Source organism: Melozone crissalis, unplaced genomic scaffold (genome assembly GCF_028551555.1).
Source record: "Melozone crissalis strain CALT ecotype California unplaced genomic scaffold, PUWL_Pcris_2 ptg000063l_1, whole genome shotgun sequence".
Taxonomy (NCBI): domain Eukaryota; kingdom Metazoa; phylum Chordata; class Aves; order Passeriformes; family Passerellidae; genus Melozone; species Melozone crissalis.
The window spans coordinates 10,187,196-10,214,843 of NW_026535841.1; the positions used below are offsets into that span (position 1 = coordinate 10,187,196).

The 27,648-nt window shown below is 41.1% G+C and overlaps 3 protein-coding genes across 4 annotated transcripts; 2 read left to right on the plus strand and 1 right to left on the minus strand.

The window, feature by feature from the left end:
- Positions 1–497: 497 nt before the first annotated feature.
- LOC128945259 (solute carrier family 2, facilitated glucose transporter member 11-like) lies at positions 498–9,572 on the plus strand. Its single transcript, XM_054288967.1, has 12 exons — positions 498–548; positions 1,923–2,021; positions 3,554–3,714; positions 4,363–4,487; positions 4,714–4,843; positions 5,343–5,491; positions 6,304–6,491; positions 6,993–7,103; positions 7,214–7,315; positions 7,840–7,915; positions 8,320–8,447; positions 9,344–9,572. The coding sequence occupies exons 1-12, from the start codon at positions 531–533 to the stop codon at positions 9,560–9,562; spliced, it is 1,506 nt and encodes a 501-aa protein (XP_054144942.1). The 5' UTR covers positions 498–530; the 3' UTR covers positions 9,563–9,572.
- A 56-nt stretch (positions 9,573–9,628) lies between these two features.
- HSCB (HscB mitochondrial iron-sulfur cluster cochaperone) lies at positions 9,629–14,325 on the minus strand. Of its 2 annotated transcripts, XM_054288964.1 has the most exons (6): positions 14,126–14,325; positions 13,963–14,059; positions 13,491–13,580; positions 12,880–13,021; positions 11,954–12,001; positions 9,630–10,807 (listed from the first exon to the last, which is right to left on the minus strand). In XM_054288964.1, the coding sequence occupies exons 1-6, from the start codon at positions 14,323–14,325 to the stop codon at positions 10,716–10,718; spliced, it is 669 nt and encodes a 222-aa protein (XP_054144939.1). In that variant the 3' UTR covers positions 9,630–10,715. The 2 variants fall into 2 exon arrangements, with proteins under 2 accessions (XP_054144940.1, XP_054144939.1); XM_054288965.1 differs by lacking the exon at positions 13,491–13,580 and having other exon boundaries at positions 9,629–10,807; positions 14,126–14,210.
- A 317-nt stretch (positions 14,326–14,642) lies between these two features.
- On the plus strand, positions 14,643–26,702 carry CHEK2 (checkpoint kinase 2). Its single transcript, XM_054288736.1, has 15 exons — positions 14,643–14,731; positions 15,701–15,952; positions 16,462–16,586; positions 16,847–16,994; positions 17,744–17,834; positions 17,946–18,054; positions 19,072–19,125; positions 19,678–19,739; positions 20,232–20,331; positions 20,781–20,867; positions 21,570–21,733; positions 21,945–22,060; positions 23,427–23,512; positions 25,649–25,729; positions 26,334–26,702. Exons 2-15 carry the CDS (start codon positions 15,706–15,708, stop codon positions 26,427–26,429), a joined length of 1,566 nt encoding a protein of 521 aa, XP_054144711.1. The 5' UTR covers positions 14,643–14,731; positions 15,701–15,705; the 3' UTR covers positions 26,430–26,702.
- Positions 26,703–27,648: the final 946 nt, after the last annotated feature.

The window sequence follows — 27,648 nt, forward strand, 5'->3', positions numbered from 1 at the left end:
GTGTCCCCGAGGGTGCCCGAACAGCCCCTCTCTTGTCCGTGGCCCGTGAGGGAGCGCCCACCGCGGACTACTCGCCGTGGCCCGTGTGGGGGCGCCGCGGACTCCCCGAGAATGTCCGAAAAGCCCCTCTCTTATCCGTGACCCGTGAGGGAGCGCCCACCGCGGGCTACCCGCCGTGGCCCCTGAGGGGGCGCAGCGGGGTCCAGGTCCTGGCCCTGGCCCGTGTGGGGGCGCCGTGGGCTCCGCGAGGGTGTCCGAACAGCCCCTCTCTTGCCCGTGGCCCGTGTGGGGGCGCCGTGGGCTCCCCGAGAATGTCCGTACAGCCCCTCTCTTGCCCGTGGCCCGTGTGGGGGCGCCGTGGGCTCCCCGAGAATGTCCGTACAGCCCCTCTCTTGCCCGTGGCGCGGCTTAATCCCCGCAGCGGGGCGGGCACGGTCCGGCAGCCAAATCCCGGTCAGCTGAGGAGCTCAGGCGGGCTCCGGGAGGTGGCGAGCGGAGCGGGGCTGAGCTCCGGGCGGCAGGAGGGAGGGATGGCGCCCCGGCACACGGTAACCGCCCGTCCTTGTCTTTGGTTGCGGGAGGCTGCGGGTTCTGTGCGGGGTTAGAGAAGGACAGTGCATGCACTCAGTGTAAGAGGTGGGAAAGCTCCCTGAGGCTGCTGTGAGGCTTTATCGAAGTTAGACATCCCTGTCACAAAGTTCGGAACCCTTCAGGAGAGTCCCAATGGGCTGGGAGAAAAAAACCCAAAACCAATCGAACAAAACGACAACAAAAAGTAAAGCTGTGTCTTAATACATTAGTAACTTAAGTTCTTTGGCACTTCTTTTTTTTTTTTTTTTCTGTAACATAGTTTATTAAATTTTGCAAAGGAAATCTAATTTGGCCCATGCTCAGAATGGAGCACCAGCCCCTGCTCAGAGGGTCTAGCTCGCCCTGCAAGGTAAGCAGAACCATCCTGAAGGTGGATCCTGCAGGGAAGTTGTGGTTTTAGCAATGATGTTCAGATGTGAAATGTGCAGGAATTTTATGTTAGCATTTGAATAGAAATACTTTAAGTGATTAGACTTGTAAGATTTTGCGCTTTCCTTGGCCACCTGGCTGTGTGAGAAAGTGGAAGCTGCAAAAGCAGCTTTCTGATTCTGGTGTTTTACATTGAATACAAATAGAATTTTGTTTGTGTCATGTTTTCAGAATGAAGTGAACGCCCTTATAAACTGTCAGGAGTTCAGAACACATGAGGCTGTTATCTGTGCTCTCTCCTAACTCCAATGTCAGACAGCATAGCAATGTCATGAGCCCAGCTGATTTGGGCAGGAAGAACGAAAGATCTGTCATAATAAAACCTAAGTTATATGATGTATGCTCATTATTTTGTGTTGTTTGTTTGTTTATTTTCTCTTCCTTCTAGATTCCTTGCTGTACCCATAAAACACACAAAATAGGTTTACAGTACTTAGTTACTGTAAGGGTCTGAGTGTGCTGTGCCAGTATTTACAACATCAATTTTGGTTTTTTCTACCCTACTCACTGCAGCCCTTATTTATAACTCTTAATTCATTGCTTCGGTTGACATTCAGAGAAACACTTTATATTCTTGGAAACTGTAAGGAAACGTTAATTGGATTTTACTTTAATAAGATCAATTTCAACTGGCAAATTTCAGGGAGGGAGGGAAGAAGGAAGTGTTGATGAATTATCTTTAGGGAGGACACAGCTCTGTCAGAATACAGTAAAATATCTGGAATAACTCAGCATTTCTGGGAACTGGACCAAGAATGAGAATGATGAAGAATTAGTCTACATACCTAACAATGAGAAATTCAGGGAATAGAAGTTTATTAAAAGAAATATGTACAGCCTTTATATATGGAGAAAGGGGAAATTTGATCACTGAAGTGTCTTGATTTTCTTTTGCTCCCCAGCTCCCCAGCTGGACGTTGTTCCTGGCTGTTTGTGCAGTTGGAATTGGAGGCACCTTTCAGTATGGGTACAATGTCTCTATTATCAATGCACCCACTCAGGTAAAAGCTCATCTTTTGTTCACTGGGCTGTTTCCTCTCTGAACTCGGCCACGAGGCCAAATGTGCTTTTGCTGTGGTCACAGTGGGAACTGAAGCAGTTCTTTCTCCCTTATGAAGAAATCTTGTTCATTTCCTAAGTGGTTTCATGTGCATTTGTTTGTGAGTACCTCCAGTCAGAGCTATTCTGTGTCAGACTAAAGTGTTAATATGCCTCATAAATACCTTTATTATTAGAAGGATTAACTGAGTAATATATTTTTTGATTACTAAAATAGCCCAGAACACTAAGGGTAGAATAGACCAGAACGTTTGCAGTTGGAAGGGACCTACAATGACCATCTAGTCCAACTACCTGACCACTTCAGGGCTGACCAAAAGTTAAATGTGTTACTAACAGCAGTGTCCAAATGCCCTTGGAGCATTGACCACTTGTCTGGGAAGCCTGTTCTGCTTGACCACCCTTTCTCTAGGATATCACCACTGTTTCTCCAAATATCAAGTTTGAACCTCCCCTGACACAGCTTTGAGCCATTCCCACTCTTTCTATCACAGGGAGAAAGCATAGTTACTATTTACAGGTGTCCATCACAAGGCAGATTACTGAAAAAGTCCTCCTTAGGGAATTAAAATGTTCCATCTGTAGTGGCTGAGTATCTTGTAAATATTTTCACTTGTTACTTGAGCGTTCTTTGCTGTAGCCTCCAGGATTCTGCATATTTTGTGGATGACTCAAGGATCTGAGCAAATGTTCTTGTGAAAGTGGTGGGTATCAGTTTTTTGCCACCAGCTGATTTATTTGTTAGGAAACTGTGAAGACTGAATTTGCTTCAACATTGTATACTTTTTACAAAGCTTCAAAGGAGCTGTTTGTGAAAGAACAGGTCATATGCTGGGAACAGAGGGAGAGTCCAAGAAGTTTGTTCTTCTGTAGTTTCGGTTTGCAGGCAAAGAACAGGAGCCTCTGATTGCAGATACATGCCAGTTCAAGTGTTTCTAAAGGCAAATTTTAGAAAAGCAAGCATGTGGAATAACAGCCTCAAAGTTCTGACACATGAATACTCTAAGAAAGGTGGAGTATTATTAGAGCTGAAAAAGGGATTTTACTATGACTCTTTGGATTACACTGAGGCAGGGAGATTTAGACCAAGTGTCAGAAGGAGTCCCCTGACAGTAAAATTTTTTAGGTTGCAAAGCCTCTGTGCTGTGAGAAGTTCCTAAAAACAGTAGGGCCAACCATCCACCCTGTTCAGAAGGACCTCAGAGCTCTCTCATGGCAGTGCCTGTCAGGGTTGTGTTTCTCCTCTGCTACAGCACCTGAGGCAGGGCACAGAGCTGCTCTGTGGCCTTTGAGGTGTGTGGGGAGTAGGAAACACAAGATCTTCCTTGTGGTCAAGGAAGATTCTGCCAGTCAGCTGACATCTCTTAGAATTAACTCCCAGAATTGATTTTCAGGGTTGGGATGCAAGTTATTTGTAGTGCTGTGTGTAGGGATGTACAAAATGCTCCACATTCATCACTCTTTTCTCCTGCAGCATATACACAAGTTCTTAAATGAGACCTGGAGCAGTCGTTATCACAAGGAGCTAAATGCAGATTTGCTGACTTTTCTTTGGTCTGTCATTGCTTCCATCTTTTCCCTCGGAGGCCTCTGTGGAGCCTTGTTTGGAGGCAGCATGGCCATACGCCTGGGCAGGTCAGTTGCAGCAGCAGCATCAAAATATGTTTGCTTTTCCTACCTTCCCACTGGAATAGAAAGTAAATAAATGAGAAAAGAGTGGGAGAAAAGAGTATTTTTTTCACTTTAAAGCTGAGTTTTCTGGTAGAATTTTACCATTTATTCCAATGTGGCTTTCAAGGATGAGCCCTGAATTCTGACCTTTGTCTTTGCATTACATTTACTGAAATCTGAGTAGGAGAATGCACACAGAGTGTGTTGGAAACATGAGTTTCCCCTGACACATTTGCAGCCCTTGTGCCAGTAAGGATGTGCTTCTTCATCTGTTGCACTTCATTTGTCTAAATGAAGAAACCCCACTCCTACCTTGTCAGGCATTTCTGTCATATTTATACATTATTCTTATGTTTAGACATTTTAAAAACATAAGCAGTTGTATCAGACATCTGGGTTTCCAGGGGATAGCATGTTTCTTCAGTATAAAGTCCATTTATCCCCCCACATTATCAGAAAAGAAAACTTTAAAAACCCACATTATTACAGATTTCCATAATGTCTGGTTGAGATCTTGGGGGTTTTTTGTTTGTTTTAATCAGTTTTTGTTTTTTCTGTGGTGTATCATTATTATTATTATTATTTTATTTTATTTTTCTTCCTCCTTTTTAGGAAAGGAGCTCTTTTGATGAATAATGTTATAGCAATACTAGCCTCCATTTTAATGGGGATCAGTTTTCCTACAGGATTGTTTGAGTTACTGATTGCTGGAAGGTTTTTGATTGGCATAAATTCAGGTGAATGATTTCTTATTCCTACTATAAACTGTGGTGAATGATAAATTATTGTTATTTCTGATCCTTTAGGTTTTTGATGAAAATGTTCTGTAGTTTAGCTTGGAATCTGAAGGCAGCTAAATGAATAGGAAATTAATTAAGTCCCATTTTGTATGTGTTTTGGTTTTGTAACTATTTGCAAAGCAATTTCTATTGATAGGAAAATGTTTTTTCCATTTACTTGCAGGTGTTGGGCTCTGTGTGCAGCCTCTTTATATTGGGGAGTTTGCCCCAAAGCACCTCAGAGGTGGCTTGGCCATGGGGACTTCCATCTTTCTGACTGGGGGAATTCTGACAGGACAAATAATTGGTTTGAGGTAAGAAATGTATGAGGGTTTTTTTCCTGTTTTGTGTTATTCCTGTGTAAAGAATTCCAATTTCCTACAGCTCATTGCAGCACATCCCTTGTGCCATTGCGGCATTAGAATTCATACAAGGTCCTCCAGGAGACGAAAATCTTGAGTCACCTTATTCCTACAACTGCCAACCATCAGTGCTGTGTCCTCAGGGGAGCAGTGTCAGTTCAGATGGGTCACCACAACAGCATCAGCAAAGCAGCCACATTTGAGCTGAGTTCATGTTTTTTGCCAGTTTCTTGCTGGAGACAGAGGATGTTGGCAAGGACTTGAGAGCAAAGGACTCACATTTCTGTATCACAGCACTAGCACTGCTTTTGTCCCCTGTGTGATCAGAAGAAGTTGCTCAGGCCTTCATCCAGCTGGAACTTAGAAAGTTCCAAGAGCAAAGACTGCACTAAATAGTAACCAATAGCAAATTATTCTATTTCTTTGCCTTCTTTTTCCACATTTCTCACAGAGAATTATTGGGTGGAGAAAAGCAGTGGCCTCTGTTGCTATCCAGCAGCTGTATTCCAGCATTAGCCCAACTGTTATTCCTTCCATGGTTTCCTGAAAGTCCCAGATATCTTCTTATTGACAGAGGTGATGAGCTGAGCTGTGCCAAAGGTAATATCTGTACTTTCTGTTCTCCAGAAGGGTACAATGAATATGTTGGGTTCCAGATTCTCCTTTTGTCTTTATCCACACAGCACAGTTGTATCATCTAGTGCTTTTTGGCCCATGTTTTACCTCCAGTGAGCTAATATGGAAGCAGGGATTGTGGAATTCAGGAGCCCATAATGGGTTATGAACGAAACTTTATTGTCCTCTTGTTGACTGGAGCTCCAAGCTGATTACTGTCAGAGGAAAGTTCATTATCAGGATCATCAAAATTCCTACTGCTGACCTTAAGAAGATAGATTGTCATTTGAGAATGAAGATTTTAGAGGAACTGATGCTGTATAGTCTTTAAGACCATTTGTAAAGATTTTAGTCTGGGATCCAAATGAATTCTGATTATATTTGCCTTCGGAGAAGGATTTCCTGTCTTTGCTCCAGCTCACTAACTGCATCCATTGGTAACATTAAGGTCACGACCATAACAAAGGAATCAATATCTGCCTAGAATTTAAGCAAAACTAATCAAATGGCAAGAGTGTCCTTTAAGGAAAAGACTATTTGAAGGTCTGAGGTTCAGATACGTAATATTTTGCCTGGTGAATATTTCAAGGCCAGATATTCCTCTAAAAAGAAGGAAAGAAATGCCACAGAATTCTCCAAATTCACCACAGCAAAAAATGTTGAAAAACCAGCAAGGAACAAGCAAATCACAAAGCAAATTTTTTCATATCCTAACAAAAGCCAGGTCTTTATGAAAAGAGATTATTTCCCAGGAGCTGTGGTTAATAGATAAATGTAATTTTTTTTTCTATTTGTAGCTTTGAAGCGATTTCATGGTTCCTCAGAGTACCGCAGGGAGCTGGAGGACATCCAGCGGGAATGCTTTGCCTTGCAGGGGGAGAAGCCCAGGAAGCCCTGGCAGTTGTTCACTGACCCTGCTGTGAGATGGCAGCTCATCACTGTCATCGTGATGACCATGGGCCAGCAGCTCAGTGGCATTAATGCTGTAAGAGTCAACAAACAGCTTAAATAATTATTTCATTTCCACCTGTTGTTCAACCATTTATTAGCACAAAAGATCCACGTAGAGAAACTCAGCAAAATGGGATAAATGGGAAAGAATGTCCTTGCATTATTTTGGTGGTTTTCTTTTTTTTTTTTTTTTCCTCATTTCTGGGTTTCTGGTGTGAAAACTTTTCTAAAGAATGACTTGATACTTCCTCTGAAAAATAAATAAAGGTGGATCAGTTTATCGAGTGTGTCTGGTTTAAGAATATAAAACATATTCAGTAAGCTGAATAATCCCCTTGGCTTTTATGATAGCAATATGTTTACCTAGACCTGAATTTAACAGATTGTTATTACTGCTTATGTTGAATTAGTAACTCACAACATAAAATACACTGATCTATATGTTTAGTATGAACATGACTTTGTTTCCAGACAATGTTTTAAATGCCAGAAAAACCTCATTGTTTTTTGTTTGTTTGTTTTTTTCCTGATGTAGATTTATTTCTATGCAACGTACGTTTTTGAACAAGCTGGGATCGTGGCAGAAAAAATCCCGTATGTGACACTTGGCACTGGAGTTTGTGAGTGTCTCACAGCCCTCTCCTGTGTAAGGAGCAGTTTGTTCTACCTCCCAGTACAAACAGTAATGATTCTTCTTGAAGAATATTAGTAAAAATGAGATCAGTATATTAACAGAAGGTTGTATCTTGTTCACAGGGTTTACTGATAGACTATGTGGGAAGAAGATGCCTTATCATTGGGGGTTATCTCCTCATGACTCTCTGGTGCACTGTTCTGACCTTCTCTCTGACTTACCAGGTGCAAAGGACTCGTTCCTGTTACCCAGTGTGACTGAGGAGTGGAAAGGGCACATGGTGACACAGTAAGGGGGAATGGGTTTAAACTGAGAGTAGGGTTAGATGAGGCATCAAGGAAGAAATTGAGGGTGCTGAGGTCCTGGCACAGGGTGCCCAGAGAAGCTGTGGCTGCCCCATCCCTGAAGTGTCCAAGGCCAGGTTGGATGGAGCTTGGAGCAATCTGGGATAGTGGAAGGTGTCCCTGCACATGGCCAGGGGTGGGATGGGATGAGCTTTAAAGCCCCTTCCAGCCCAGCCCACACTATGACTACATAATTCTATTATATGATTTAGTAAAAATTATTGAATGAACACTATTTAATTTCTCTGAAGCAGAACTGTTAAATAAATTAGCTGTAAAAGAGTCGTGAAAGACTGCTGGTCTTAATTGAAATAAAATACAGAAGGAAACATAACTGTTAAGCCAGACTTTAAAACTGGATTATCAAAATCTGAGCTAAACCTTCTCATTGTCTTCTGTTTCAGGAGCTGTACTCCTGGGTGCCTTACATGAGCATGATGTGTGTGTTTGCCTTCATCTTGAGCTTTGGGCTGGGCCCAGGTACTGCACAGGAATGTGTGTGAGGGGGAAGGTCTGGGAGGGCCAGGGTGTCACACAGCCAAGAGGCCTCTGCAGAACCCAAGTGAGGCCATCCTGTAGCCCAGAGCTGAGGCTTACCATTGCTGATTCTGGGGCAGCTACATGTGAGGGAGGGCTTAGTTCTGCCCTTCAGAGCACAGGGGTTCCACACTTGTCAGAAAAGGCCTGCTCCCTGATCTGTGCTGCTGAAATGGGGCTGTGTTTTAGTGGGAAACTTCCTGCAAGGGCAGCAGCCTCAGATTTGTGCTGTGAGGAATTAGAATAGATCAGCTAATGGCATATTCAAAAGCAATCAATCTTTTGTAGCATTGGAAGTACCTCAAATGGACATTTAGCACAATTCTCTGTTTCTGAACCATCCCCAGGTGGCATAACAAACACCCTAACAGCTGAGTTATTTGTGCAGTCCTCACGTCCTGCTGCCTACATGATTGCAGGCACTGTGAGCTGGATTAGTTTCTTCACGGTTGGGATGCTCTTCCCCTTCATAGTGGTGAGTATGAACAGCAAAATTTTCATTTCACCTGCTCCCAGCTTCCATCCCATTGCTTGTATTGCATTATATACACTTGTATATATAATTCACACTTGACCAGGATGCACACTGCCCCTCAAATGAGTTTAACTAGATTCAGTCCCTCTTAAAAGTATTTTTTGCACATCACAAAGCTCAATATAACATGATAAATGAAAAGTAAAGGAATGCACTGGAGGGTATTGCTCGTGTTCAGATGAAAAAAAACAGAAGGTATCAAAAGCAGAAAAACTTAATCAGGTACTGAGATTTACACAAAACATTTTTTAATAGTGCCTTGTGCTTTTATGGCAAAGTAACATTCAGGTGGTACCTGTGGCAAATAAGTCACATCCCTGAGAACTTGCTGAACTGATAGAGTTCTGTAAGCAGATTATTAGGAAAGGCAAGACAGGCTTTCATCTCCAGCTTTGTATTTTTAGTTTTAGCACATGTTCTTGACAGCAAGATGTGCAGGAACAGCATGAATCTGGATCTGCCTGTCCTTTCTTCATGGCTGAGCTGTACTTCTCAGTAAGACAGTTGTTTTTTTTAATGCACAGCATTGAAAAATATTAACACTCATAGAAATTTAAATTACATATTATTTAAACTATGTGACAGATAGTAGCAAATGTTGACTTCTAGATTGTGACATTTGACTGTTGAAATGGTTTATCTTATTTTTAAAATAAAAGTCTATTGCACAGCCCTTGACACTCTTTTATCTAAAAAGTTACAGGTAAAGATTAGGTTGAATGACTCCTTTTAGAAAAAATCTGAGCAGCAATGTTAAGTGTAAATGGAAACAAAAAGCATGTTTCAAACCTACTATTATTACTCTTGAAATATGTTGCAATCACATTTATTTTCAGAATGGACTGAAGCAGTATTGTTTTGTGGTGTTCTTACTGGAGTGTTTCTTTGTTGCTGCCTTCATCTTCCTCGTAATTCCTGAGACAAAAAACAAATCTTTTCTGGAAATCAAAAAGGAATTTAACAAGCTTAACTTTGGAAGAAATGCCAGGAAAAAGGAAACGGAGCTTTATGAAAGAAGGCAACTCCAAGATGAATTTTTAAAGGTTTCTGCATAATTTCACAAATGCAACAGAACTTCAGTGAGAATTATGAACCTTGTAATCCATGATCAAGTGGCTTATTAAATCTTCCTGTGTATTTAGAGGAAGTGTAACTAAAGGCAAGTTAGCACTGCTGTTAAAACATGTATTGCTGCAATACTATTGACAACTTATTCTATTATCCACAGCAAACTTGATCTTTAGCTGTAACCTGGTGCTGTAGGGATGCAGAAATGCCAGGGAGGATGTTCAGTGAGCCCCTCTGGCAGATTTCTGCAGAGAATTCAGCAACTCTTGCATTTCAAAGCCCTGTGTTCAGCTTGGGTCATTGGGCACATCCAAATGCTTTGCTGAGTGTAATATTCTGAGTTCTTGTTAAAAGCCATACAAGAACTGATAGCTGATATTTGAAATACTCCAGTTTATATAGAAATAGTGGTATTTAGTTTCTGTTTTTCCAGTTATGTAACTTTGAAAGCCTTAAAGACATTCCTCATCCAGTCCTACCACTGTACTGTGCAATGAAAGTACAGCACTCTGATTGCTGGTATTTGTAATAAAAACTTTTATCCTGATATAACACTACCTGGGCTTTCAATTTGGTTTATTTTTTCCCCTAACCTAGCATCTTAACATTTTAAACTATGCAACAGGGTAAAACTTATTCTAGTTTTGGAGGTTAGTTCCCATCAGACTGAGATCTACATACCCAAAAGCATGAAGTAGCAGAGAGGACAGATGACAGGAATTAAATACTTTTTACCTTTAAATTATAGAAGACATGTTGAATGAGCCTTCTGCCCCCTCTCCAGTATTTTTTCATGGACTCTTTTTCAACTTAAAGTAAATTCTTCACATGTTAGGAAGTAAGAAATCTCACATCTGGTGTTTGTGTGCCTCTCTGATATTTGTTTCCACACCTGCCACTGCCAGGACAGTGGCTGACCTTACCCAGTGCAACCTTTCCTGGCTGTAAGCATTTCCAAATGCCATCTGTTACCCAAGTGCTGCAGCAAGCATGGGATTTCTTTTCTATTTATTTTCCTCCTCTCAGAATTAAAGCTTTTAATGGAAGTATAGGAAACAAACACCCTTGGTTTGATTTTGCTAATAGAACCATTTGTTTAATTGAAAATAACACTAACTCTGAATAGCTAACAAGGCAACATCAGGAAGGGATCTTCTTGGCCTTTAGTTTATCTTCTAAGTTGGCAAAATACTTCATTTTTCCTAGCAGCTTCTTGGCCTCTTGCAGATCATCTGAAATGAAATAAAACATTACTGGTTTACAGAGGGAGAGGTGAATTTGCATTTTCAAAATGATCTCAAGATTTCAGTGACAGCACCTGTTTTAGTAGCAAGAGTTGTGACCTGCAAGGACTCAGACTCTATTAAAACCATGCTGCCTATTGTTTTAACCTCAGATGGTTTGGGAACATTTCAAATGTTCCACAAAACCTGTAACAATGAACAATTTGGAACAGAAATGTGGATGAATGCCCTTTAAGGACTCCTGTAAAGTGGCTGCAGTATTGATATACCCACTAGGCAAGACAAATGTTTTTGTTTAAAATGTGTATAAATAGACCAATTGACTTAACTGAAAAATGCAAACAGGAGGAGTCTGGTCTGGAGAGTACCAATTCCAAAACTGATATTGAAACAATTTCTGCTCAAGGGGAGGGTGGTTTATGACCTCCAGACAAAGGCAACACAGTCCTTGTCATGGCACAGAGTAACAGAATGTAACTCCTCATGGGCAGGGCCAGCCAGCACCACTGGGATATTTACAGTTACACGCACCCCGACCAAAGTGCAGCATTCTGGACCTGGCACACAAACACAAAGGTTTTTTCTCAGCTTCAGAAGCTCAGGAATGGTTCAAGCCTGTGCCTATCCACTGGCTGTAGAATGAAGTTATGTTGATTACTGCACAGGAAGTCCCAAATGCTGTGCTGAACAGGCCTTTACTTGCCACACAGCAGCTGTGGCTTTCACGGCAAAGAAAGCACTCACTGCTCTGCTGCAGCTCCAGGACTGCAGAACATCTCCCAGATTCAAGTGTGAAACCTCAGAACATGTCTAAGATCACATCTGTCCTTCCCAGCATTCTGGGAAACACACAAACAATTTCCTAGCATCTACATTCCCACTGAAAATCGTTATTTAGATGCAAGATGAATGGAACTTTTGTACTGGACTTTGCTTTTAATGTGAGGTCCTGAATTTCCCAAATCAGCAAGAATGTCAGTTAAGAGGTACTTATTCTAAATACCTAACAAAGAACCCTTGTCAATGCAGTATTTCTATTCCATAGCTCAGGAAATATTTGCCAGGAAGAGAATGTAGAGTTTTAAGCATTTGACAGGTATGTATGGCAGCTAAAAACTTCATAAAATCAGGTACCTCTTTCAAAAGCTGCAGTCACCTCTCTGGTCAGTTCTTCTTGTTTAACTGCAAAACAAATTATTTCATTTACTTTTTGTCATAATTTGGATATTTGATACCACTGCATTCTCACTGCCTGTGGTGGGAAAGCTCATTACTACTTTCAGCCTTTGGGAGCCAAGTGAGTTCTTCCTTATACTGCTGTCAGTGTTGTTTCAATTATCATTTCAAACATGTATTTCTTTATTTAAACAGGTATACTGACAGCAATTCCAATGCACACCAATGGGCAATAATTTCCCAGCAATCTAACTTATTTTTGGTGTATCAGTTTACCCTGCTACAGCTAACTTTCTCCTGTGCTACTCAGTTTTTATTCTAGTTATTATAGTTGCTTTTAGCATATAGCTGTTATTGAAAAGATTTAAATATATCAGTAAACCAAATGTTTTTGGTATCAGCAACAATATAAAAAGAAAGTTGCTTGTGTGAGGAGAAGAACCACTTAATATAATGGCTGCCAGATGAAGAAGGTGAAAAACTACAATGCCTTTATAAATAACATTATTTAGTGTGGTTGGACAAGCATTTTATTCAACTTCATTCTGACAAGCTTTTTTTTTGGAACAATTGACTAACCCTCACCTGATGAAGGTTGACTAAATTCCTTTTTATTGTCTATATATATTTATTTTGACATCAGAATAGGTTCTGTTATACAAATGTTCTCAAGACAGATGTGATGTTTAGGTGCATAAATAGGCAAAGACAACATTGGAAAAGAGGGGAACAGGGCAGAAGATCCTGCAGTGAGTCAATGCCAGACTAACACAAATTGAAGACATTACAAAAAATACACCAACACAGTTTAAAGCTTTCAGACTCATGTATTACACAAGATTCAGTTCATTAATTCTGTACAAATTCCTCAAGTCATAACCTACCTTTAATGGAAGTTTCAACTTCTTCAAGGTCCTTGTTTTTGGACTCTGCTAATTTCTCATTAATTTCCATGACTTCCATAAGGAACGCTGAGTCTGCATCACAGTCTGTCTCTTTTGCTGGCTCCACTCCATTCAGCTCCAGCTGGCAGAGGAAATGGGAATTTGAAAATAAATATTCCCACATCCATTCCTATGGAAATTATTTTCTTTAATATTAAGTCTCTTAGTGGGGCATACTCAGATTCATATTCGATAAACCTACAGTGCATTGAGTCAGTCTGAAAATTAACTCCATACATAGGCTGATCATAAAACAAAAAAAAGCATAAAAAAGGCTGCCATGGGCCAGACTGAAATTCTGAATGAGCAGCCATGGCCAAACACCACGTGTGATGTGAATTTACTGTAAGATGAGTAGTAAATGGGATAATATGCTGATTAAATTTTGGACAAACTTGGTTCTTGTCTCCCTTCTATCTCTGGTGTTCCTCTTCAGGAGAATTAGCGGGAATTAGCACAAATTAGCACATTAAGGACTGAATGGAGGGTGGGATCCCTACCAGCCCCCAGGGTTAGTTACAGAACGCTGCAATTCCTAACGGGGACCTTACTAGATAGAGGCCTCGGCTCAGAGGGTTCAGCAGAGTCTGGTAGGCCTTGTTGATCAGGGAAGAGTGTTGCTCAGAGTAGTGCTGCTCTTTCTGCAAATGGATGGCAAATAATTGGAAGCTAATTACAAGTGGCGAAACACACTTTGTTACATGCGGAACGGCAACGTCCCCACAGTGTCCGTGTGTGAAACGGAGAAGGCTCCGTGCACCTGGCGGCTGTGGCACTGCGCTAAGGCCTCACGAACCGCAGCGGCCCCGCATCGTCCGCTCCTCCGCAAATCCACGGCAGAGCCTCTCTGAGCACCGAAACACAAACACAGGCGGAGCCCCTCACTCCCCGAGCGGGAGAGACGCGGGGACTCCGCACTGCGACCCCGCCACGCAGCCGAAGGCTAAAGGCGAGTTCGTCCGTGGCTCACCGAGCCCCGCGGGCCCCTCCCGGCCCGGCTCCCCCGCCCGGCCCGGGGCTCACCGGCGGCCTCTTGCCGAAGCGGTCGGGGTGCACGGCGCGCTGCAGGCTCCGGAACCGCCGCTGCAGCTGCCCCGGGTCGACGCGGAAGGAGCGGTCGCTGCAGGACACAGGGCGGGTGAGACCCGCGGCCGGCCGGGCTCGCGGCCGCCCCGCCCACACTCACCAGTCCATCAGGCGGAAAAGGTCAGGCCGCGGCGCCGGCGGCTGCAGAGCCTGGCAGCCGGGGCAGAAGTGGGGCGGCCCATCGGTGCTGGGGAGCGGAGCGCCGCAGCTCCAGCACGACGGCCCCGGGGCGCGGCCCAGCGCGGCCCCGCGGAGCGCCAGGCGCGCCCACCCGAGCCGCGCCTGCAGCGCCGCCAGCATCGCGGCCCGCTCCCGGCGGCCCCCGCGCGGGCCGCCCGCTCATTGGCTGCGCTCGAGGCGCGCGCGCGGCGCGCACGGCGGCCCCGGCCCGACGGCGTGGGCTCCGCGAGCTCCGCGAGCCGTGAGTTCGGGTCCCGCTCCGGCCCCGCCCCGCTCCCGGCCCCGCGCTCCTCTCCCGGCCCGGCGCCGCCGCGGGCTGCGAGCCCCGCTTCTCCCGGGACATACACGCCGGCCACGCGGGGCCGCAGTGCTCAGTGAGGGCGGCGGGGCCGCTGGTGCCGGTGTCGGTCCAGGGCAGCAGAGCTCCGGAGGGCAGGGCCGCACGTTGCGAGGCGGCTGCTGGGGCCCGGCCCCGCCGTCTGAGCGTTCAGAGGGAGGCTCAGCTTGGACACGAGGGAAGGCGCCGGTATGGAAAGGGCTGCACGGGTCAGAGGTGGGGTCAGCATCCCTGGAGGGTCCTGCAGCCGTGTGGGTGTGGCAGCAGGGGACACGGCACGGTGGCTTTGGCCGTGCGGTGGCACTCGATGGCCTCTGTGCTTCCCAGCCCCAATGGCTCCGTGGGTCTGTTCTGTCTGCGGGCGGAGCTCTGGGCCTCGCCCGTGTTTGTAAACACTTGCAAGGAACGGGACGGGAACTTGGGAGCTGCCGTGGTTTTATGGCTCGTAATGAAATGTAGCAAGGATAAGGAGAAGTGTACATTAAATTGTATGGTAACCAGCTAAAAACCCCATCTACAGCTGGTAAGGTTGGAAGGCTCCTGAGCGCTGCTGTGCTGGAGGAAGCTGGCTAGAGAGGGGCTGGGGCAGCCTTTAAATAGAGAAGGAGGCACCAGAGGCTGTGAATTTCCGGGCTGTTTCCTGCATTGAGTCGGTCTGAAAATTAACCGGCAGCTGCAGGGGCAGTGTCTGAATCTAGCAAGGATCTGTACACTCATTATGTACAGGTGTGATAAATCTCTTGGAGGCTTTCACGAAAACCTAATTGATTTTACAGTTCTTACTCCTTTCGGTTTTCTCTTTGTTTGGGGACCAGCCGTGGTCCCTTGCTCCGTGCGGGGATGCTCTGTCAGAGCACAGCCCATGCCTGTGTGACCCTACGGGAACGCTGAAGTGCTCGGTAGCAATCCGGGAATAAATCAGGGCTAGTTCTGCTATAGAACCAGCAGAGGCCGCCCCACGTTGCCTTTTAAAAGGAAAACCATCCTGTTTGCACACTTCCTGGGAATTTACGTATAACCCAGACATGCAGGCTTTGGTTGTAAGTTTTACTTCTTTGAGGCTGTGAATGGATTTGGACATTATTAATGCAGCGTGTGAGTGTTTGCCAATTTTACTTTGCTGTAGTAATTGTGGTTTTTTAACATTCTCTTTTAAAGCCAACATGTCTCGAGAGACTGGAAGTGAAGCACAGCAGTCTCAGAGTGCCCAGCAGCCTCAGAGTGGGACCAGTTCTTCCAGTGGCTCACAGAGCACTAGTCAGTCTTCCTTAAGTTCTGGCACTGTCAGTTCCTTGGACACTGTTCCCACTCAGGAGCTTCCCTCCATCCCTGAGGACCAGGAATCTGAAGAGCTGGTTCCTCAGCCCTGGGGCCGACTCTTTGCACTTGGAAAAGGTTTCAGCAACTGTGGTAGGTGCATACTGTAATAAATCTCTTGGTTTCTTTGTAGGATCTCAGAGAAGTTCTGAGCAGCTTGTTGAAGAGCAGTGTCTTTTCATTTTCAAGTTAGGTATAATCAAATTTAGGTATGGAACTTTTTTGCTATAATGTTTTATTCCATACTACATCCCAGTGTTTACACTGAGTTCTCAGACACTCAGCTGCTATAGACTTACAGAAATTCTGGGGTGTTCATATTCTTTGTTACATGCTTAATTAAAAAAAATTATAATTTATTTTATTTAGTTATATGTCTCTATATTGCTGATGGTGAACTGAAAAATACCAATGCTGAAGAGGGTAAAATTATTGAAGAATTTGACAAGGTGTAGTGCTTTGTATGCGTTAAACTTTCTTTGGGAAGAATCTTGTCTCTGTTATCCTATCCATTACCATTTGGACTCATTCTGGAGTGCCATAGTTATTAACTTTCTGCAACATTGTCTTCTCTCTCTGCTCTACCTTCCCCTCCTCTGCAGACTGTGTCAATGAGGAGTACTGGTTTGGGAGAGACAAAAGCTGTGACTACAGTTTTTCTAAGCTGGGATTGTCTGAGACTGGCTTCTACCAAAACTATAGCAAGAAGCACTTCCGAATTTTCAGGGTAAGTGCTAAAAATGTTAATTCTGTCTATTTTGGCATAATTTAAAAAGAGACTTTGAGGCAGAGATCCTAAAGAAATCTAAGTATCTTCAGGGTTAACTCCTTTAATGTGACTTTTGGCAATGCCCCATTCATGTGGTTTATGAAATAAACTGAGTCTCATTTCTTGAGTCAACAATAGTAAATTTCTAGTGTATCATGTCTTTATTGTAAAGTCATTTGTTCTTTACTGTCATCTTCCCCATTTTTTTTCCCTTTGAGGAAATGGGTCCAAGAAATTCCTATGTTGCCTACATTGAAGACCACAGTGCAAATGGGACATTTGTTAATAGAGAGCTCGTTGGAAGAGGGAGGAGGCTCCCACTGACACACAACTCTGAAATTGCGTTGTCTGTACTGACCAATAAGGGTAAAATGTGCTTTAACTTAAGTAGATTTTTCATGTATTGACCAGGAGGTTGTTTCTGAATTGATTTGAGTGTGTTTCTTGGGAGCTGAGCTGCTTCATGAGCACATCTCATTAATAGGTGTTTTAGTACTCACATAAAAATTATCCATGTCAACCCTAGGAAAAAACCTGAAAAAGAAAACTTAAAGAAATCTTTATCAAGCAGCACCTTACTAGAGTATAGACTTTTATAGTTTTTTTCCTGTTTGTGAAACCCTTTTGGGCTTCAGTAGCTGTGCATATGATGGTGGGAACAGGGGAAACAGGCTATTCAAGAAAAGTTGAAAAATAAAACCCAGATACCTAACTTGCATAATACCTGCATAATAAATAGAAAGTCCTCTTAAAAATAAACAAGGCTGGACTTTTGTTTCTCTGTCTTTGATTTTCCACTAAGATGCTGTCTTCTTGATTATTACTTCTCTCTGATCTTTGCTGGAACATTGAAATTTTTGCTCCTTTTGCTCTTAAATATAATTAATTACTTAAAGACTGTTGTGAATTGAATCCCAAAATGCAATTTTTGAGCAATTAGATCACCTTGCTAACCCATAGCTAGTAAAATTCATAGCATATATTTAGTTTTTCCTCTAGCAGGCACTATTTTCTCAGTTATATTGTTGACTATAAAAGCTCAAAAAACATAGCTGTTTCTTATAATAAAAATTTAAACCTAATAATAGGAAAATGATGTCCACTTGTCTTCCCAGTGTTTGTATTTTCTGATCTTACGGTGGATGATCAGATGATGTTTCCTAAAGAATTCAGAGAGAAATATATTATGTCAAAGACTTTGGGAAGGTAAGCATCCTTATTCAGAAAATTAGAAAGCAGCCCAGCTCCAATTTATGCTTTCATTTTCCTGCATTTCTTGTTACACAGATTTTTGACAGAGCTGTGTTCCTGTTGCAGTGGTGCCTGTGGAGAAGTCAAACTGGCATTTGAGAAGAGCACCTGTAACAAAGTTGCAGTGAAAATCATCAACAAACGGAAGTTTGTGGCGAGTGGCCTGAATGAAGAAGTAAGTATTGTTGTCTGTCTGTCTGTCTTGGCCACCTTGCAGTGGTCCTGGAATATTTGGTAACTTCTCAGACTCCTCAGCTATCCTCAAATGATGATTTTCTTACTTAATGTCTGCAGCATTTAATTTAAAAATGCTTTTTGATCTTGTATGATGCACAGAATTTTTGTTTTTATTCCTGACCACATTCCATTAGGTTCACCATTTAGAACTTGTAATGGGATTTATCCAATGGGTGGTGTGGAGTCTTGTGGGATTTGGTTTATGTCCTAAAATGCATCAGATAGACACATCATAACCAGTCTTGACCAAAAGTGTACCAGCTTAGCTAATTTTGTTGAATGCTCCATCATAATACATTTTAAGAAACTTGTATGAAGCCTTTAGGGAAGGTCTAATGGCAGAAGCCAGAATTTGGAGAAGTACAAAGACAACTGGCTCAAGATGCTGTTGTGATTTATAATTACTGATACATGGCATTCCACAAAACAGACACAGGAGTATATCTGAAATGTTGTGTATGGGTTAAGTTGTGTGTTCCAAGATTGATTTGGATTGGAAGAAGAGCAAAAATTCCCTGCTGAGCTGATTTCATTAGCTGAGCCTAAGCCATGGGTTAGAGAATCTGTTTATGTTATCTTGCAAAATAGTAGCGTGTAATGTTGGGTTGGCCCATCTGCAGAGCATCTTGGAGGGAGAAAAGCTGTTTAAATACAAGTATATAAGCAAAAAGAATTTTATTTTATTTAATTTGGAAGCTAGTTTAGGATTTCTAACCTGCAGTGAAATTTCATGTCTGGAGCAATATCTTGATCCAGATAGTGACAGCACTCTGTTTATTTAATTCACTGAAGGTATCTGATCATTTCATGGAAAAAAAAAACCTGTATGTTATGGTCATTTAGAGTAGCAAAAGGCATGGAATTATCTCTTTCCTGGTACTGTCTCTTATTTCTCATATGTCTTATTCCAGAACAGCTCTGTCTTACCCAATATGGTATTTGATTCTTTTAATAGAACCCAGGTTTAAATATCAATACAGAAATTGAAATTTTGAAGAAAATAGATCACGTGAGTATTACTGTACATTTTTATTATTTTTTGCTCCCTCCTGTATGTACTTGTTTAGTTTACTGACCTTAGTGTAGCAATGAAAGCAATTTTATCCATTCAGAAATGTGTTAAAATGGATATATAATTTCCCTTGTAAATTGTTGAATGTGTCTTTTTTTTCTTCTTTTAAGTGTATTATATCCTAGCAGATTTGAGATTTTAAAGCTTTGGATAACTTAGATATAAATTTGAGAAGAAACATCACAGGAGAAATTTTAACCTGAGGCACTATTGCAGAAATTTTTCTTTGATTCAAGTTTTTGTAAATGCTGCAAAAGAACTGAATACAAAGACTAGTTTTCACTGGCAATTTCTTGAATTTTTATCCCCTCTTTCCTCTGCATGTAAAATAGATAAAATATTGAGGGTGTGGTCTGAGGTGCTTGCAAGTCACTTGTGTTAAGTTAGCTTAAGTGACCTGGTTTGAAATACTGAAATAAGAACTTCAGGATTACTTTTTACAAATTATTCTATTTTGTGTGTCTCTGTTTGTGTTTCCTTTTCTGTTAGCCTTGCTTAATCAAGATTAAAAACTTCTTTGAAGCAGAGGATTACTACATTGTTTTGGAACTGTAAGTAACCTGTTTGAAAGTAAATGCATTAAACAAAATTTTTTTTTATAGCCACAATGAACTGTGGAGGTTTTGCTTTTTTATTTTGTTTTCCTTTTGCTGGTCTGCCCTTTTCTCTAAAACCTTTGTAAGATTAGGAGCTAGGAAAACCAGGAGAAATCATTCTTCTATACTTTGTAGGCACTCAGGGCCTGGGCATTGTTTGCTCTGCTGCTGTTTGTGGATTGCTGCTGGTTTTTTTAAAATTTATTTTATTTTTGAGATTGTAAGAGGGGTCTGATCAAAAATCATATAACAACTCCCAGTGCAGACTCATGAGATTGACCCTAACTCAGCCATGCATGTGCTGTATTTAGGATGCTGTTCACTCATTTTCAGAAATAAATTATTTCCCTGTAGCCAGAATAGCCAAATGTTTTGGTCTTAGTCTTGTCTAATGAGATGAATCTTTTGGAAGTTATATGTTGGTTTGTTAGCCTGCATTTGTTTTAGGATGGAAGGAGGAGAATTGTATCACAGAGTGTCAAGGCCAGTCAAGATGAAAGAAGAAATCTGCAAGTTGTACTTTTATCAGATGCTGCTGGCAGTAAAGGTACATCATCGTGAATTCTACCCAAAAAAAAGTCACTAAGATGAGTTTTTCTGTCACTTGTCATTGCTGAAACCCATGTAAGCAATCAGCACAGTGTTCTTAACAAGTTGATTTAACAAGAGAGAGACAGAAAAGCAGAATTCCTACAAAGGTGACAGAGAACATGTGTCTGCACATTGTGCTTGCATGAGATTTGACATTTGAAGCATAATTTCTAAGGTGCTTTTTTTTTTTTGTGATGGTCTTTTGGCGTGGGTTATTTTGTTTTGTTTTCATTTTGCTTTGTTTTTTTAAGGGACAGTCCCATGTTAGGAAGCTTTAAATGTTTGCCCTCCTCTTACACAGCTTTCAGTTATCCTGCCATTGCCATGAGAAAAAAATGGAAAGCTTACATTTTAAAATAAGTTAATAATCTGTTTTTCCTTAATTGCCCATCTATATGTATTTAGTATCTTCATGACAATGGAATTATACACCGAGATCTAAAGCCAGAAAATGTGCTGCTTTCATCTACTGAAGAGACATGTCTTGTAAAGGTAAGGAAAACTACACTTCTTGTTAATGGAGAAATTTGGGAGTGTTCCTTCACATTCTTCTTGATATTTCATTGAACACAGCCAAAAAGATATTATGGAATTATTATACAAACCATGAAGTAACTTGAAACATAGACCTTTCTTTTTTTATAATTATAATTTTACTTCTATGGCTATTTCAATCCATACACTGCATATATATTGTCAAATGTCAATGATTTTTTCCCCTATAAAATCTAAATTCTTGGACTGCAGACAGCATTCCCACAAATGTCTAGGCTGTGTGGTGACAGTGATTTTTTTCTTTTGTTCTTTTGGGTTTTTTTGGGGGGAGAATTAGGGTTGTATATTTTCTTTTGTGTTGAGAAATAATTGACTATATTTGCATGCTGAAATGCTTATTTTTCACAAAAACTCTTCTAATAGGCTACAATACCTTTATTCTGTAGTTGTCCATTTATATGCATATCTGAGAGTATTTTTGCTAGTGTAAAGTGTGATCCTTTGTCATATTTCTCCCTCTTCCTCCTCTCCCATTCTCACTAAATAATGTTTGGGGTGACTTTTATTCATAGTCATGTACTGGAACTGGCTTGGAAGGAAGAAACTTAATGCTACCTCCTGATGTATGTCTACAATGTGATGTGTTCTAGTACACTCCATCCTAATATGTAATGTGGTGTTACCATTTTTAAATGCAAGATTACAGATTTTGGACAATCCAAGATTCTTGGAGAAGCTTCTCTTATGAAAACATTATGTGGTACTCCCATGTATCTTGCTCCTGAGGTTCTAAATTCACTTGGGACTGCTGGATACAGCCGAGCTGTGGACTGCTGGAGTTTAGGAGTTATTCTTTTTGTATGGTAAGATATTGTGGAGCTGTACCTTCACTGGGCAGTCTTTGACATACATGGCTTGAGACTTGGCAACTTCAGTGTCTGTCTGAGGAAGTGAAAGTTTAAAACTCTACAAGTATAAAAACACTACCATAGCAGATGCCTTAAAATGTGTGATTTCAGTGTTTCATTTGCTGTGAGATATTCAGTGCTATTTAACTTCTTTTCTTTTATACAGCTTGTGTGGATATCCACCATTCAATGAGCAAAACACTCAACTCTCTCTGAGGGATCAAATCACTCGTGGGAAATACACATTTATTCCAAAAGAGTGGCAGCATGTGTCAGACATGGGTATGACTCCAGCACAGTGGGTAGCAAAATATCTGCCTCTTTTCTTGTAGTTTTTGTTTTCCTTTATCCTCCTTTCAGCTGTGTGTTAACACTGTGTGTTAATATGTTTATTTTTTAAGCTAATATATTAAATATATTTTTTTAAGTTCATAGTTAAAGCATTAAAAAGAGAACATACTTTATTATTGAAGAGATTTCTTAGTAGTATTTAGCATAATTAACCACACAAGCATAGAGTTTGTGGGCACATACATCTATTTCTCCTCTTTTCACTTTTTCTTCTGACTTTATCAAGCTGGTCTACAGACTTTGCCTAAAGATTCTTCAAGTGTTGCACCAAAAATACCAGGAATTTAAGGAATACGAGTTAGAATTCCAAAAAACAAACGTTCCAAGAGAGTCCTTTCATGGTGCTAGTCTTTGAGCTGAAAGTGTCAGTCACATTTGAGGAATCATCTATTATGTTTGGCCCACTGTAAGTGAAGCAGTCTGTGAAACTGAGTTTTTGCATAGCAAACTAAAATGATAATTACTGTCTATGTGCTTTTAGCTTTTCAGGACATTTTATATGCACAAAATAATTGTAGTGTTTACCTTGGACACTTCTTTGTATGTGCAGAGGAGTTTCTAATAAATGATGTGGTCATCCTTTGTCTAATAAACTTATTAAATATAACTCCTTCCTGGGTAGTTTGGAGGTTATTCAATATTTAATCAGACATTCATGAGAATGTACAATCTTAACATAATTTCCATAGTCCTCCTTGTATGTATTCAGAATAATCTGATCAAATGAAAAGTAAATCTTGCTGAAATTCCTTTATGGGAGATTTGGAGTAATAAAATACAACATAAATGCCATATTTTTCACAGTGTCTACTAAGCAGCTTCCTAAGAAGATGAAACTTTATGTTAAGCATACATGTGTATGTCCTGTGTCTCCTCTCCCACTTTCCCAGATGGATAATCTGCTTTCCAAGACACTGTAAACCAGGATAAATTAAGCTGTCTTTGCTTTTCCACAGTAATACTGAAGCTTTTAGGGAAATGCTGAGCCTCCTGTGCATGCTCAGAACATAAACTGTGTATATGCTAAATATATCTCTGGGTAATTCTGGTGTACTGAGACTTGCTGAGTTGTGTATATGTGAAGGAAAGATGAAAGAGTGAGGGAAAGATGAAAGATGGTTGCAGTCTGCAGCCCTCCCCATGCATAGCAAAACCAAAAGGGATCTGCCCAGCCTGCACTTGTGTGCATTGCTCTGAAGGGGTGTAAGACACATTGTCACACGTGGTTTTTGTGTAGGTATATTTCAGGTAATGAGTGTATTGATCACATGCCAACCAGCTCATTTTATTGTCTTAGCTCTGGATCTGGTGAAGAAGCTCTTAGTGGTGGATCCAAGCGAACGTCTTACCACAGAGGAGGCCTTAGAGCATCCTTGGCTGCAGGTAGGAATTGGGTTTTAAGTGAAAGCTGAGTTGTTTGAGGGATAACTTGTTCATATCTTGTGTTTTCAGAGATTTAGTCCCTGTAGAGACCGCAAAAGCAGCATGGAGTAATCTCCTGAATACCTTTTGTCAATACAATAAGCAGCTTCTGCATCCCTCCTGAGACACCTCTTCCCAGAACTCTTTCACATGTGAGATCAAGATGTGTTTTTTAGAGCCCAGGTCTGACTGTGGTTGTGGTAGGATGGACCTCTCCTTCTGAGCATTGGAACAGAGCCCCATCTCCTCAGATGTTTGTGTGGGCAGGCCGTGCAGTTTGTTTCTGGCAAACATCCAATACTAGTTTGTTTTTACTCTGCAGGAATAAATGTCCCTGGTTTGGGAACCCTCTGAGTAGGAAGTGATGGTTTCCCTGCCTCCTGTTACAGTCTAGGTTTGAGAGGGATAGTCTTTAGGTGGTGTTTTCTTAATTTTGGCAGAGGTACCCACTGAACCTATGAGCTTTCTTGAATATTTTTTCTTGAAGAGGCTGAAAAATGTCACCCAGCCTAAATCTGAGCCATGCAACAGGTTCTGTTTATTCACACCAAGCACAAGGCTATTCCTGTTCCTCCATGGGAACAGGAGAATTTCAGATGCTTTGGTAAAGAGCATAAGAAATGGGGGAAGCAAGGGGAGTATCCCTCAGTGCTCAACAGCTGATGGTGTTCTGAGACAAAAAACATGTGTGGATTACTCTTTAAAGTGATTAACTTGTCTTGATTATGCTCCTGGGCATCAGGAAGCATTTCCTGGCATTCATGTATTTTACTTACTGTAGTTTTGCATGTAACATCTACAGTGAGTTAATCAGATATAGATTCTTACATTTGAATTACAAATCTGAGCAGAAAAATTATTCAGAAACCTGCAACACTGATTTTAAAAATTGCTGGTATGCATAAGGGAGAAGGGGAAATAGATGACTGATTTAAATGAGCTAAGAATTTAAGATATTTCAGTATATATATTCAAGTTGTTATTAACTTGATTCTATTTTCCATGTAAGGACATCCCTTACTGTTAGGTTTAATTTTGAAGGCAGGACAGAAGGTTCCAGAAAACATCATAGCCATAAATCCAGATGTCATCTAGCACTCAGCTGCTGCTCTTTGAGCTGTTTCCCTGCAGGGGCTGTTATTAAGAGTGTCAGGTGTTCCTAGGTGATGTACACTGCCTGCTTGGAAGGGCAGCATCCAGCATGCTCAGTTTAGGGTATCACACATCTCATAGCACCAAAGGAGCTCCCCCATCCTGTTCCTGTGAGCAGTGAGGAGTTACTGGCTCCTCTCTCCCTCTTGTGTTGTCTGCAAGTATCGACTTTACAAGTCAGCAGGAAAAACCTCATTCTCTTTGTGACCAGCTGATGCCTGTTAGCCCTCTGATCATTTTGGTGGCACTAGGAAATTTCTAAATTTTTTACTAGAAATAAGCATGTTCTGCAGATTTATTTAAACTAGTAGTGCTTTCAAATTAGTGTTTCCAAAACAAGTTATTTACTCCATTCTTTGCTCAAATCTAGAACTTTAAAACTTGTTGAGCTGTGTAAACCTAAGTACTGCTTAGTGGAAATGTTTTCTTACCTGTATTTACTCAATAAAACATTTTTAAAGGCATATAAACAATTATTGCTGTTTCTGCCTCTGAAATCTTCACTGAAATTTTTTGAATGGTGCAAGATTAGTTTGGTTGCATGCTGAAGAAAAACCACAGGTCTTTGTTACATCAGTGGAAAAATATTTCTCACCTTATCCATCAATTCAAATGTAGCCACAATCAAATCAGGTGAACTGGAAAAGAAAAACAAAAAAAAATCTACATAAAATTAAATGGATATTCAAGTCAAATCCTTTTTGTAGCACTTAGGAATGGTTAAATAAAAAAGGAGATACTGCAATACTCCTTTGTTTAGGAAAAGGGACCTCTCCACTGCCTTCACCTAAAAAAACTCAGCTGAAATCCTTAGGACCTCAATGATTTTTATTTCTAATTGTTTCTAGCACTCAATGTCCCATTCACTTCTCTTTGATTTTCCCAGTCTTTGCTTTTCCCTTAAATATTCTACATCCTGCTTAGATGCTGGGTTTTTTTTTGCAGGATGAAGATATGAAAACTACATTTGAACAGCTCCTTGCTCAGACACGTACCAATATGAACCCACCAGAAACTTCAAAAATGGTATGGGCAGTAGATATTTGAAGATTAATATTTGATGCACAGAGAAACTAGATTTTGAAGTAATCTTTAATAAGAAAATCAGTTAATTTTGAGTCTTTAGAGAAATGTACCCTTGGGCTGTATGTGGCAGCCTGCTGGTTAGTTCTGTTTCCTGAACAATGGATTTCCATGTTTTGTCAACACTTTGTGTTTACAAAATGTTTAAATGTATAGAAAAGTGTTTTAATGTATAGAAACACTTGCCTAGGCTTTAAAGGATTATTCCTATATTTAGAACAAAAGTGTTGAATGTATTTTTTTTTAATGGATTCAAGTCACTAATGTTTAGTATTCAAGTAAAAATTCTCCTGTTGCTGCAAGGTTAGGACAGCATTGTGCCATTCATCACCAGATGCTAATCAGGAAAATTGTGAACAGTGGTTGTCTCAAGCTGGGAGCAATGTCTTATATGAGAACCATCAAATATAATTAGATAGATCTTGGGAGAGAAACAGGGGTTAGGTTTTGGTCACACTGTCCAACACCTGTAGTTCTGGAGCAAGCAGAAAGTCAGCTTCTGCCTTACCTGGTTTCCTGGAGCCATCCTCCTGTGTTTTTCTTCCAGCCAGCCACAACGAGAAAGCGTCCCCATGACAATGATGAAGACAATGGCTCTTCTAAACGTGCTGTTCCTTCTACCTCCTATCAGAAAATGAGGTGAAAAGCAAGAGAAAATGACTTTGTTAATGACAGCTTTTTTATGGAGAGCGGAATTTTTTATTAAGAAAAATCTTAATAATGGAATAAACGGTTGAAGATGTAAATTTTCAAATAAAAGTAACTTTGTAAGATTGAAGTGACTGCTGTGAATGCATGAGAATCTGCACAATTAGTCATGTTCTAATCCATCCAGCTGTCTGACTCGAGGAAAGTATCAGAAAAACTCCTGAACTAAGTTACTAACACTTTTTTAGGCTAGCTTCATCCCCAGCTACATTCTCTGTTTCTTCTTTTCCAATTTCTAGGTTAGGCATGGAAATAATGCTTAGTCCTAACAGATGAAGAAGGAATGAGCTTTTGCCTGAGACACAGCATTACCTGACACAATGCTGCCCACAGACTTTTGAGAAGTCTTAGACAGTTCAGTTCAGATGTAAAACTTCTGATGGACCTTGAGGTGCTCTGGGCTTCAGGTAAAGCTCCACAGTAAATGCTGGACTGGCAGAATCACAGCATTGTGCACTGGGATGGGGCTGATTGGCTTCCAAAGCAACAATTGCCATCTGCATGGTGTTTTAACGTGTGTGTACCATGTTTATTTCCCGGAGGAGGGATGAGTAAGAGGAAACGTTATAACAAGAGATGAAACAAAGATGTATAAATTCCTGTCAGGGAAGAACTAGGAATTGGCTGAGAGGAAAAACTTGCTTGCCTGTTAGGTGAAAATTTTGATCTGTGTGCCTCTTATTAAAGGATTACTGATTGTTATCATTACTGACTGAAAGAACAGTTTAGTAACTCTGTTCTCCAACATACATTTTCTGTTGAAAGGCATCTACTGTAAGATTGTTGATTTGTAAAGAATAAAACCTAATGCATTATGGAATAAACCCATGTCAAGTAGGCATTAAAATATTCATGAGTCATTTTCCTGTATGTGCCCATTGCAGAGAACTTGTGTGTTTTGACATATTTTATATTAACCAATGTTAATGATAAAATGCTGATTCTTGTACATTGATACCTTTCTTAATGGATTGGATGGAGAAACATCTGTGGGCATGTGGATGGAAACAAAGCCACTGGTTCCACTCCAGATGCAGTGGTGATGGAACAAAGGTGTGTCTTTCATTGGGGATGTGCCCTTTGGTACAAGTCTGTTGGTGGCACATCCTCAGGGCGTTCTGATGCTTACTGTAGCTCATGTGAAGTAGAAGGGA

Bases quoted from the DNA above. Each gene is read 5' to 3' on its own strand.
- LOC128945259 (XM_054288967.1), top strand. The intron at 2,022-3,553 runs GTAAAAGCTCAT...TTTCTCCTGCAG, and splicing joins TTATCAATGCACCCACTCAG to CATATACACAAGTTCTTAAA. The intron at 7,316-7,839 runs GTGCAAAGGACT...CTTCTGTTTCAG, and splicing joins CCTTCTCTCTGACTTACCAG to GAGCTGTACTCCTGGGTGCC.
- HSCB (XM_054288964.1), bottom strand. From the start codon at position 14,325: ATGCTGGCGGCGCTGCAGGCGCGGCTCGGGTGGGCGCGCCTGGCGCTC. The intron at 14,060-14,125 runs GTGAGTGTGGGC...TGTGTCCTGCAG, and splicing joins CTTTTCCGCCTGATGGACTG to CGACCGCTCCTTCCGCGTCG. The intron at 10,808-11,953 runs GTACCTGATTTT...ATTTCATTTCAG, and splicing joins GACTGCAGCTTTTGAAAGAG to ATGATCTGCAAGAGGCCAAG.
- CHEK2 (XM_054288736.1), top strand. From the start codon at position 15,706: ATGTCTCGAGAGACTGGAAGTGAAGCACAGCAGTCTCAGAGTGCCCAG. The intron at 19,740-20,231 runs GTAAGTAACCTG...CATTTGTTTTAG, and splicing joins TACTACATTGTTTTGGAACT to GATGGAAGGAGGAGAATTGT. The intron at 23,513-25,648 runs GTAGGAATTGGG...TTTTTTTTGCAG, and splicing joins TAGAGCATCCTTGGCTGCAG to GATGAAGATATGAAAACTAC.